The following is a 12,276-nucleotide window of genomic DNA, read 5'->3' as shown; positions in this document are numbered from 1 at the left end:
GCAGTGTGCGGTTGGCTCAGGAGAAGGACTTGGGGCTGGTGAATGCCTCAAAGGATGTAGATTCAGAGTATCAGGTCTCAGATAATGGTACTATCTTGGTGCACGGCTTGATTTGTGTGCCCAAGGATGAGGAGTTGAGGCAGGAGATCCTGAGAGAGGCTCATGGGAGCAAGTTTTCTATTCATCCAGGAGCGACTAAGATGTACCGTGATCTTAAGAGGTACTATCATTGGGTCGGGATGAAGAAGGATGTAGCTAGTTGGGTCGCGAGGTGCGATGTGTGCCAACTAGTGAAGGCTGAACATCAGGTTCCAGGAGGGTTACTGAAGAGTCTTCCCATTCCATAGTAGAAGTGGGATATGATTCCTATGGACTTCGTGGTAGGTTTGCCAGTGTCCAGGACGTTTGATGCTATTTGGGTCATTGTGGACCGGTTGACTAAGTCGGCACATTTCCTGACCATTAAGAAGACTGATGAAGCATCGGTCTTGGCTAAGAAGGGTGTGAAGGAGATAGTCAGGTTGCATGGGGTGCCAACAAGCATTGTGTCTGATAGGGATTCTAAATTCACTTCGGTGTTCTGGAGAACGTTTCAGGCAGAGATGGGCACTAAGGTGCATATGAGTACAACTTATCATCCCCAGACAGATGGACAGTCAGAGAGGATGATCTAGACGCTGGAGGATTTGCTGAGGATGTGTGTGTTAGATTGGGGAGGCCATTGGGCAGATCAGTTGAGCTTGGTAGAGTCTGCTTACAACAACAGTTATCAGGGCGAGTATTAAGATGGCTCCTTATGAGGCTTTGTATGGGAGCCCGTGTCGTACACCGTTATGCTGGACTCAGGTGGGGGAGAGGAGCATTTACGGGGCTGATTTTGTTCAGGAGACCTCAGAGAAGATTCGGGTTCTCAAGCTGAACTTGAAGGAGGCTCATGATCGGCAGAGGAGTTATGCCGATAGGAGGAGGAGAGATCTTGAGTTTCAGGTAGGAGACAGAGTGAACGTCAAGATGGCCATGTTGCAGGGTCCGAACAGGTCATTGACTGAGACTAAGTTGAGTCTAAGGTATATGGGTCCGTTCAGAGTGATTGAGCGTGTTGGACCAGTGGCTTATAGACTGGAGTTACCTGAGGTTATGCGTGCATTCCATAAGGTTTTCCATGTTTCTATGTTGAGGAAGTGTCTCCGTGAGGATGATCAGTTGTTGGCTAAGATACCTGAGGATTTTCAGCCTAACATGTCTTTGGAGGCGAGACCAGTGAGGGTTCTCGAGAGGAGGATCAAGGAACTTTGAAAGAAGAAAATTCCTTTGATGAGAGTCCTTTGGGACTGTGATGGTGTTGAGGAGCAGACTTGGGAGCCTGAGGCGAGGATGAAGGCAAGGTTTAAGAAGTGGTATGAGAAGCAAGCCGCGACTTGAGCTTGTGTAGCCTGGTCCCATCTGTAATCCGTGGCTGGAGCGGGAATGGAGTATTCCAGCTCATCTCTCTTGTTTACTTGGTCGCTTGGGGTGGTTGGTTGTACGACTAAGTAACAAGATGAGGTGGTGCTCGGGGTACAAAGTTTCCGTGAAGCGGGGTTTTTTTTGGAGGTAAGTTTCCTAAAATAGGAGTTTCCAAAAGTGGAAAGTTTCCGAAAGTGGAAAGTGCTAAAAATGGAAAGTTTTATGTGAGTTAAAATTTGTCCATTTTAGTGGAGAGAGCCTTGGAGGGGCTTGTGTGGCCTTAGTGGCAGACTTTTTAGTCATTTGTGTGGCCTTAGTGGCGGTCTTTTGAGACATTATGTGGCCTTTGTGGCGGGCTGTTTAGCCAGATGTGTGGCCTTTGTGGCGGGCTGTTTAGCCAGATGTGTGGCCTTTGTGGCGGGCTGTTTAGCCAAATGTGTGGCCTTTGTGGCGGGCTGTTTAGCTAGATGTGTGACCTTTGTGGCGGATTGTTTAGCCAGAGTGCCTGTTTAGACGGTCCTTCGGGACATATGGTCTTTGTGACGGTCCTTCGGGACAGATGGTCTTTGTGATGGTCCTTCGAGACAGATGGTCTGTGTGACGGTCCTTCGGGATAGATGGTCTTTGTGACGGTCCTTCGGGACAGATGGTCTTTGTGACGGTCCTGTTTAGGACATTTGTTTGGTCTTTGTGACGGTCCTGTTTAGGACATTTGTTTGGCCTTGGTGGCGGTCCTATTTAGGACATTTGTTTGGCCTTTGTGGCGGACCTTGTGACAGTGAGATGATCCATGTGTGATCATGACGTATCCCAGTGAGGGGATATGTGGTTGGTAGGACATTGAGATGTCTTACGCGAGCCACGAAAAGGAAACCTGGATAGGGATAGGACTCAGACGTGTTCAGAATTGTTTGCTCGCGACTCTTGGGGGACTTAGGTTCTCCTAGTACCGCCATATTCTGAGACTTTGTGGCTTGGGAGTATGGTTGGTATATCAACTTCGGATGACGATCCGGGGGCGCGCTGTAGGGTGGAAACCCAAGAGACGAATATTGGACTTCCTTATATATTATGGCATGCGGGCTTAGACCCGATGAGGAGCCAATATTATGGCATACAGGTTTCGGCCTGATGAGGAGCCAATAAAAACTCAAGGTTTAGGCCTCTGAGTAAAAGAAAGTCCAAAAGTCATGAGCAAATAATGCCTGGAGCGTGAGTCTATCGCCCGGAGGTGACCTTTTGTAGATCAGTCGGAGGAGTGCGGGCCGTGGAGACGGTGGCACGGGAATCCTTGACTGATGGTTGGTTGAGATTCGAGGACAAATCTATGTTGGTTGGGGAGAATTGTAACACCCGCAAACCAAAACTGTGCGTTTTGGGGGAGGGTGTCGATCGACACCAAGGGGGTGTCGGTCGACACCACTTATTTCTGGTTCGACCAGATTGTTGTAATCGTCGATTTGGTTCGGTTTGGTTTTGGGAAACCATTGAACCGGGTTACTTAAGTGTTTGTCGATGAAAGGAAGGGTTTTTGGTTTTTCTTTGTCGCCGTTTAACGTTTGGAGAGACAAAGGGAGAAAACAAGTGTTCTTGAGCTTTTGAGAGAGATTGGTGAGATTCCTTGCTGTTTCTTGAGAGATCTAAGGCTAGGAAGGGGTTAGAAGCTTGCTAGGAAGGTTGGATTCGTTGTTGTTGGTCTGAATCTTCCTGCAAAGAGGTGAGTGCATGACCATGGCTAATCCAAGCCTTTGATTCCTTGTTCTTGCTTGTTGTTGTTGTTTTGTGTGTTTTTCTTGCTAGGATTGGTTGCTACAGGTTCCTATGGACATATATGGCTTGGGTTTTGAGTATTGGGCGATTTGGAGGAGGTTGGGAGCGAGATTCGACTCTCAGCTTCGAGCGGATCGCGGTTGCAGAGTGAGCATCGATCGACACCATGTGGTGTCGGTCGTCACCAGCAAATTAGGCATCGATTGACACTGTGGGGTAGTGTCGGTCGACACCAAGGCGAGTGTCGGTCGACACTTGGCTTGTGTCGGTCGACACCTCCCTTCCAGCGAGATGATGTTTGATTTCCTGGTTTGTTTGTCTTGTTTGTTGATTGTTTGGAACATTGGTATCACTGTTGCTTGTGTGTATAGCCCAGTAGATGGGCGGATTGCCTCACTGAGTGTTTATCAAATACTCATGCATCTCAATATGTGTTTGTGGTGCAGGTAAAGGCAAAATGTGATCGTGGAATCAAGGCGATGAAGAGGAAGATGTTCTAGGGACTCGATTGAATGTTGTCTGACATTGCTAGGTTGCTAGAGTTGGGTCATTAGAAACATTGCTAGGTTGCCGATTTCATGTTTCCTGATGATTGATTATTGGATTGTTGTTATGGATTATTATTAATTATTTTATTTATTGGATATTTATTGGTATTTTTATTTCCGCTGTTGGTTGTGGTTGTGGATATGTGGCTAGTGGGTATGAGACCACTAGTTGTAGTTATTTATTATTATTATTTATTAATTATTATTTTAAAAAAACTGGTCGGGTCGTTTCAGGGGGTCCGAACATGTAACTTAGTTGTACCTCTTCTTGGTCAGGTGTTGTGGGACAAACAACCAGAATACAATACATAGTATTCAAAATTCTTGCCACTTGGTTCTCTGAGAAGGCGAACTTGTGGGTCTCCGGATTCATATTGTTCTTTGAGGATTTGTTGTGAAGTTTTTTTTTTCTCCTACGCTTTGGGGTGTCATCATCATCGTAGCTATTCATCTGACAATGTTGGGAATCGCAAATATCAAAAAATTTGTGGCCCGTTTCATCTTGGAATGAGTAAATGGGATCTCCAAACGAATCAAAAGATGAGATTGGAACACCAGATAAATGTGGCTTGAACTCCAAGATTTGAGCATCTTCAAATGTGTTGATTTCTGTGCAGAAAACCGCCGGTCTTGACTTTTCTTCTTGTTGCTTAAAAGCAATCTCTACAGATCCATCTTTCCTTCTATGGATAGAAGGGTCTACCGATTATATTGGAGTGCTCCGGTCATGGAGTTTTTCGTAATTGGTAACCCATGATTCTGGAAGTAACTTGAGTAGCTCATCTCTAGGAATCTGTCTAGGAATATGGATGCACGATGGATTGTGCTGTGACTCCAATTGTATGAGTAGCTCATCTTCAGTGTCTCTGGAGATAATTAAGTCCATTGCATGATTTTGGACTATATACGCCATTTGATGGTAGAGTGTTGTTGCATACATGTTTCCAATATGTGGGGCGCTTGTGATTTGCAGCTGGATTTGCATGTTCTGATATATCTGTGGGTCTTCTAATGCCACATTGAAATTAAGGAAGAGGGTGACGAAAATAGTGCCAGCGTTTAGTGTTGTCTGGATAGGTGCAATGCAAGCGTGCTGATATTCCCTGTATCGAGTGTCAAGGAGAGCTACTCGTGCTACAACTGGTAAGCCTTTTCTGCCATGAAGTGTTAGCGCCAAGCGTATTGCTCCATAGTGAAGATGGGTATATCCTTGAGTTTGCCAATGATGTATCATGCCTTCATTGAGACTGAGGGGAATCATCTATTTTGTTTCTGTCACCAGGATGAGATGTTGTTCTAACGGAGATGCTAGAACGAGCTCCTTTGCGTTATGCTCGTTTGGGACGAACAATTGAAGAATGAATTTTGGAAAAGTGGAATTTAGTTTGGTGAAAGCTTTGTAAGGATTAAGTAACGGGAGTTGGATAATAGGAACTTTACTATCATCACTCACATACTCTACTTCATATAAGTAATCAACTTTTTTAGAATTTGATCGTCTGAAAAAGGGAGCTTTAGACAAAGAAGATGAACTTTCCATAATATACGACAGAACCAGAAACCAAGACAGAATACTATAACTCTCTTCTAACCTTTGAAGTAATAACAATCCATAAGTTGTCTATTTGTTTTCTTTTATTTACTACTAATATAGAGAAAACAATCAAGAGTGCTTAGCTACGGAAACTGAGGCAGCACATCTACTATACCAAAAGCCTCAAGGTACTTGGAGCATCACAACCTCATAGAAAATTTTCTCCATACCGTTTTTCTTAGCATAGTTAGATTTCTGATGTGGAGGATCCATTAATATGGCAACCACAGAGCATACTTTCTTACTAGCATAGTAGAAGACAACGTCATGGCATATTACCTCTCCGGAAGAGAAGATCTAGACTTTAGACTGCCATGGCTCTGATACCAAAATTACACACACATAGTGATACAACCACTAAGGAGGTTTTTAGGATCAAGGCTAAGTGTTTAGGAAGTGTTTTTGGGATTATTATTTAAGGATATAAGAAATATCTTAAGGATATAAGAAAGATCTTTATATTTGCACAAAAAAAAAAAAGATCTTTATACAAAGGGATAAGCTTTATTATTTAAACACTCAAAGGATTACAAGTACTCTTAAGACTCTTACTCACACTCACCTGCTCAAGCTTGAATGAAACTCTTCACCAAGCCTCGCTATTTATAGTACAAGTCTTAGGAAATATTACATAGAATATTCCTTAAGATATTTCTATAGTTTATTTTGCAACCCTCCATTTATTCAACTCTCTCACAACCATATACTTCACTATCATATTTTGTCTTTTATTTATCACACATATTTTTATTATTCATCACACACTTGCGTCATATTTATTACTTATATATATATATATATATATATATATAAGAATTTTGAAAAGAAGGTAAAGAACAAGATAAGACAGAATTTGTAAAAAATAAAAATAAATAAATATATAAGAATTAGGTTTTAGATAATAGTTATTTTTTTTTTGTCCCAAAAAAAAAGATAATAGTTATTTTTTAGGAAAACACAAAACAAGAATGAAAAGTGAAGTAATGTTAAATGAAAAATGAATATGTATTTTCTACCATAACATCTAACAAGTTGTTAGGTTACCTTGTAATTAGAAATTTCAAATGGTATCTCTCCAAATATTACCAAATCATTCAAACTGATTCAAACAGTTAAATGATACAAGTAGTTCATATTTAAATGTATTATCTATAATGCTTTACTTCCCAATACATGTAATTCATATTTTTTATTTCATCTTCAATTGTGGTAACTAAGTTTTTCTCAAAATATATTTTTATCAAATCTATAGTACATTATGGAAATTAATTAATTAGTTGTTGTATTTACCTTGATTTATGACCTATTACAGAAATATATAAGAATTTTGAAAAGAAGGTAAATAACCAAGATAAAAAAGAATTTGTAGTAAGAAAAAAAAAACTAATTTATAAGAATTAGATGTTAGATAATCATAGTTATTTTTTAGGAAAACACAAAACAAGAATGAAAAATGAATATGTATTTTCTGCCATAACATCTAATAGTTGGTAAGTAATTACCTTGTAATTAGAACTTTCAAATGTTTTCTCTCCAAATATTATCAAATCATTCAAACTGATTTAAACAGTATTAGTAAAAAATGACATATTCGTTAAATGATACAAGTAGTTCATAGTTAAATGTATTATTTAAAATGCTTCACTTTCTAATACGTGCAATTCATATTTTATATTTTGTTTTCAGTTGTGGTAACTAAGTTTTGTTTAGAAAATATTTTTAGCAAATCTATAGCAGTACATTTTGGACATTAATTAATTAGTTGTTTCATTTACCTTAATTTATGACCTATTACAGAAATATATATAAGAATTTTGAAAAGAAGGTAAAGAACCAAGATAAAACAAAATTTGTAATAAAAAAAAAACAAAATATATATATATAAGTATTAGATGTTAGATAATCATAGTTATTTTTTATAATAAAAAACACAAAACGAAAATAAAAAATGAAATAATGTTAATGAAAAATAAATATGTATTTTCTACCATAACATTTAATAATTAGAACTTTTAAATGTTATCTCTCCGATGTCAATAGACCCCCCACCTTATATATTATCTTTCCACACCTTGTCCAACCAATCATCCGCCATTGTGTCCGACGAAGCCAAAAAGAAGAGAGTGAATAACCATGAACGTCGAGAGAGACCAACACACATCTCCGCCGTCTCTCCAAACCAAGACGATCCCTATCATTGATCTAAGCGATCCAAGCGACGAGCGCGTGGTCCATGCAGTGATGAAAGCGAGCAAAGAGTGGGGGATTTTTCAGGTAGTTAACCACGGCATTCTGACGGACTTAATGCGGCGGCTTCAGAAAGTTGGGAAGAAGTTTTTCGAGCTCCCAGCTTCCGAAAAGGAATCTGTCACAAGGCCAATGGTCACATGCAAGGATACTTTACGAAGGATCCTAAATATTTAAAGGCTTGGGACGATCATTTGCTTCATACTATCTGGCCACCATCTTCTATCAACTATAGATATTGGCCTAACAATCCTTCAGATTACAGGTACTAAACATGATTTGGTAGTCCATTAACCAGTTTATATATATTACAACAAAATTTTATGTAATAAATAGTATACGTACAAGCTAAACATAAAAAAATTTGATTCCCTTATTTTTTACCATTAAAAACAAAAAAAAACAAAAAATTGAATGGTCGTTTATTTAGTTTTGGTTTTACGTTGATGGATTATGTTTACAAAAAAGTTGGAAAAAATGAAATAATATTATGGATGGGTTTTCGAGGGAAAAACCAAAAAAATATGGATTTTGGTTTTTCTTTGAAATTCTTTTAAAACACTAACAAAAAAAATCTCAATTTTTAGGAAAACTTGTTTTTTTTTTTCTTTTCAAAATCATGAATGGCTACAAAATAAATTATTGCAAAAACTTAAGCCAAAAACTAAAATCTACACCAAAAATCAAAAATCAAAAACCAAAAAAAATCAAAATCTAAAAACCAAATATCATTAAAAACTACAACATTCATGGGATCGTGAAGTTCTCACATTCTTCATTTTATTTAGAAAGTGATTCCGCTAGATAAATTCGAAAATTAATAGTTTGATTTTGGGGGTGATCGATGACGGTTTTAGGGAGGTGACCGAGGAGTAAACAAGAAACGTGATGTTGCTGACAGAGAAGATTGTGGGTTACTTATCAAAGGGGTTAGGGTTACGGCGTGAGACCTTGAAAGAAGGTCTAGGAGGCGATACAGCAGTGTATTTGATGAGGATTAATTACTATCCGCCGTCGGAGTCAGTTGTCGGAGCACCGGCACACACAGATCTCTGTGCACTCACACTTCTCGTCTCCAACGAGGTTCCAGGGCTTCAAGTGTTCAAGGATAACCACTGGTTTGATGTTGAGTATGTCAACTCAGCTATCGTTGTCCTCATCGGTGATCAGTTCTTGGTCCGTTTGTGTTGGTTTTTTTTCTACTTTGAGAAGACTTTAGAAATGTTTATGTTTGTTTGTTTAACATGTGTGAATTGGATGCAGAGGATGAGCAACGGGAGGTACAAGAACGTGTTACACAGATCAATTATGGATAAGGAAAAGACAAGAATGACGTGGCCGGTTTTTGTAGAACCTAACCATGGTTTGGTCGTGGGACCTTTGCCTGAGCTCACGGGAGACGAGAATCCTCCCAAGTTTGAGTCTATAAATTTTCATGACTATATACACCGTAAGTTCAAAAAGCTTGTGCGTGATTGATGTCATGACCTACTACAACTTCAATTATGAACATGTGTTGTGACAAAGACAATGGCTAGACTACAATTTGAGAGGATTTTGATATTTAATTTGAACTGATCGTAACCTTTGAATAGAAAGTTTTTTTTTTCTTTTTCAAATCATCCAAAGTGATCCCTACCAAATATTGTGATAATTAATTAATAATAACTAGGTTTTATCTCATCACGGGTTTATTATTTTGTTGATATATATACTGTTAACGGTTATAGGTAGAGTTTCGCAAGTTGAGAATATACATTTTACGATTTGTTAGTTATGATTTAGGAATGAATGATCTGTCATATTCTTATTATGATTCTTAATTGATATTATTACATTAATAGTGTACATTTTAAAACTAAATAAAATCTTAGTGTACATTTAAAGCTAAATAAGATCTTACCAAATATGTAATCGTTTATTAAATGCAAATTAGATATTTCCTAAGATGTATTTATCTTGAATTAGTTACTATATTATAGGGATGTGATTAAATAAATTGGGTTATCAATTCTTTTTGTCAAACTCGGTCCTAAAAATTCGGCATGTAAATTAGATATTTCCTAAGATACAATGTGCATTAATTGGATGTAAATAAGTATGCTATGGATTAAAAACCGGCCCAAAATATTCGGCAATCTTAAAGAGGATCCGGATAATTGAATCGGTTATAATTTTAGTTAAAAACTCGACCCGAAGTTGGCAAAAAGTGATGGCACCCTATTGTACTCCAAAAATGTATTATGAGCTCTATATGTGGATATACTTGTTTGGTTACAAATATCCCAAGACAATTTTTAATATATACCCGTTTATAAAAATTCAAATCATATTATATGTTGAAAAAAATCTAAAATTTTATTAACTTTATGTATTGAATAGTAATTAAAATAATTAAATATAAGATTAAATAAAAATAAAAGGAGAATTATATTTTAATCTAATATATTTATTTAAATTAGATAGATATATTTTAAGAAATTAATTTAATATTATCAAATAAGGAAATGATTGTGTTTGGTTGTAAGGATTGTAGAGAATTTAGTTGAGACTTGTTTGGATACAAAGATAAGAAAAAATGGCACAAAAATGTACTTACAAAAATGTTAAAATATATACGCAAGGTACGCAATATGTTTAAAATCATAATTTTGTTAGATACACATCTTGTCTTGGCTATTGTCCTATCAAACATGATTTTAACTTCATGCATGATATGCGGGGTCGAACTCACCAGATATATTTTGACTGGACAAACCATCAAACTATATATGTACAAGCTTATCTAAAGTTATATTGTGGACTAGATCCCCTAAATTTATATTGTGGGGTCGAACTCACCAGTCACCAGATTGTGACTAGACGAACCATTTTACTACATGTACAAGCTCCCGTATAAGCCTTTGCTTTGCAAGAAATGAAGGCGCTGTCAAAATGGTTTGGGGCTTATATTACATTTGAAGCTAAAGCAGTTTCACTTTACTCAAGGATAGTCTACTCCCTAGTTCAAGTTTATGGTTTAAATTTCTAAGAAGATTGCATATAATGTAAACAGGCTTTTTTTTTAATTAATAAACTTAACATTCATACCAAAAAAAAAAAAGCAGTTTCACTTTCATCCATGGGCGATCTTGTCTTGACAACCTTGGAATTGATCAACACGTCATGTTCGAAAGTAACTCCATCAGGCGTTAGAAGACCCTCCTATATAAGACATCTCGTACCTTCCTATATATTCACAAGTCGAGAAGCCAATCAAACTACCGATACAATAGCTAGCAAGGCTTCGTCTTTCACAACATTTGTATTCGGTAATGTAATTTCTAAGTTTGGGAAAAAACAAAGTAAATAAATGACAAGAATGGGACCTAACATGTACAGTACACAGCGTTTAATATGATTCACGTGAACATTATTACCTGTCCCCTATTTAAATCCCATCCACCTTCTCCAGCCGATCAGCGTCTAAACAAATCTCCATTGTGTCCGGCAAACCACAGAGAAGAGAGTGAACAACCAATAAACGTCAAGAGAGACGACCACGCATCTCCACCGGCTCTCCAAACCAAGAAGATCCCTATCATTGATCTAAGTGATCCAAGCGACGAGCTAGTGACGCATAAACTTGTGAAAGTGAGCGAAGAGTGGGGGTTTTTCAGGTGCTTCACCACAACATTCTGGCTGACTTAATGCAGCGACTTCAAGAAGTGGGAAAGCATTTTTTACGTCCGGGAGGCTTTAAAGACTTGTTTACCGTCCCTACAAATCACCACATAATCTTTTCCTGTGTTTTATCCTCACTCACACAGTTCCGACAGTCACTTCCCGGAAGGTCACCCATCCTGAGACTACTCCAGCATAAGCACGCTTAAATCTGGAGTTCTCTCAGGACCCTTGACCGAAAAGATAAATACACTTTAGTGACATAGGTAGCCAAATCAATTATTTTAAACCTCTCTGCAAGTCCCTGAAACCGAGGTGTCAAAATTCACCCCCACTAACAGATTGCAACATCCTCGTTGTGCTCCAAGATTGTCACCCCCGACGGTGAGAGACCACTCAACTCCACACTTGTCTGGGTTTGGCTGTGATACCACTTGTAACGCCCCGACCGCCAGCTTGCTTAGTAGGTCCCATGTCCATTCCCAGGCCATGGGCCTATCTTGCTTAATAGGTCTCACGTCCTATCACAAGGCATGTGAGCCCATCCATATTTGAAGGTCGGTTTGCTATGTCCAGGAGGATTTAAAGACTTGTTTACCGTCCCTACAAATCACCACATGATCTTTCCATGTGTTTTGTTCTCACTCGCACAGTTCTGACAATCACTTCCCGGAAGGTCACTCATCCTTAAACTACTTTAGCTCAAGTACGCTTAACTCTGGAGTTCTCTCAGGACTCTTGACCGAAAAGATAAGTGCACTTTGGTGACATACGTGGCCAAATCAATTCTTTTAAACCTCTCCGCAAGTCTCTGAAACCAGAGTGCCACAATTCACCCCCACTAACAGATTGCAACGAGGAGCCCATCCATATTTGACGATCGGTTTGCTATGTCCAGGAGGATTTAAAGACTTGTTTACCGTCCCTACAAATCACCACATGATCTTTCCATGTGTTTTGTTCTCACTCGCACAGTTCCGACAATCACTTCCCGGAAGGTCACTCATC

The 12,276-nt window shown here is 38.6% G+C and overlaps 1 protein-coding gene across 1 annotated transcript; it reads left to right on the top strand.

Annotated features, from left to right (window-relative positions):
• Positions 1–7,369: 7,369 nt before the first annotated feature.
• Positions 7,370–9,288, top strand: LOC104725029 (putative flavonol synthase 6). The gene is given in 4 exon segments (XM_010443624.2): positions 7,370–7,729; positions 7,732–7,870; positions 8,463–8,781; positions 8,869–9,288. Coding segments are annotated over 4 exon segments (912 nt in total). The 5' UTR covers positions 7,370–7,491; the 3' UTR covers positions 9,085–9,288.
• Positions 9,289–12,276: the final 2,988 nt, after the last annotated feature.

Source organism: Camelina sativa, chromosome 11 (assembly GCF_030686135.1).
Source record: "Camelina sativa cultivar CO46 ecotype springtype chromosome 11, ASM3068613v1".
NCBI lineage: Eukaryota > Viridiplantae > Streptophyta > Magnoliopsida > Brassicales > Brassicaceae > Camelina > Camelina sativa.
The sequence above is the reverse complement of the archived record's forward strand: the minus strand, read 5'-3'. Positions and strand labels throughout refer to the sequence as shown.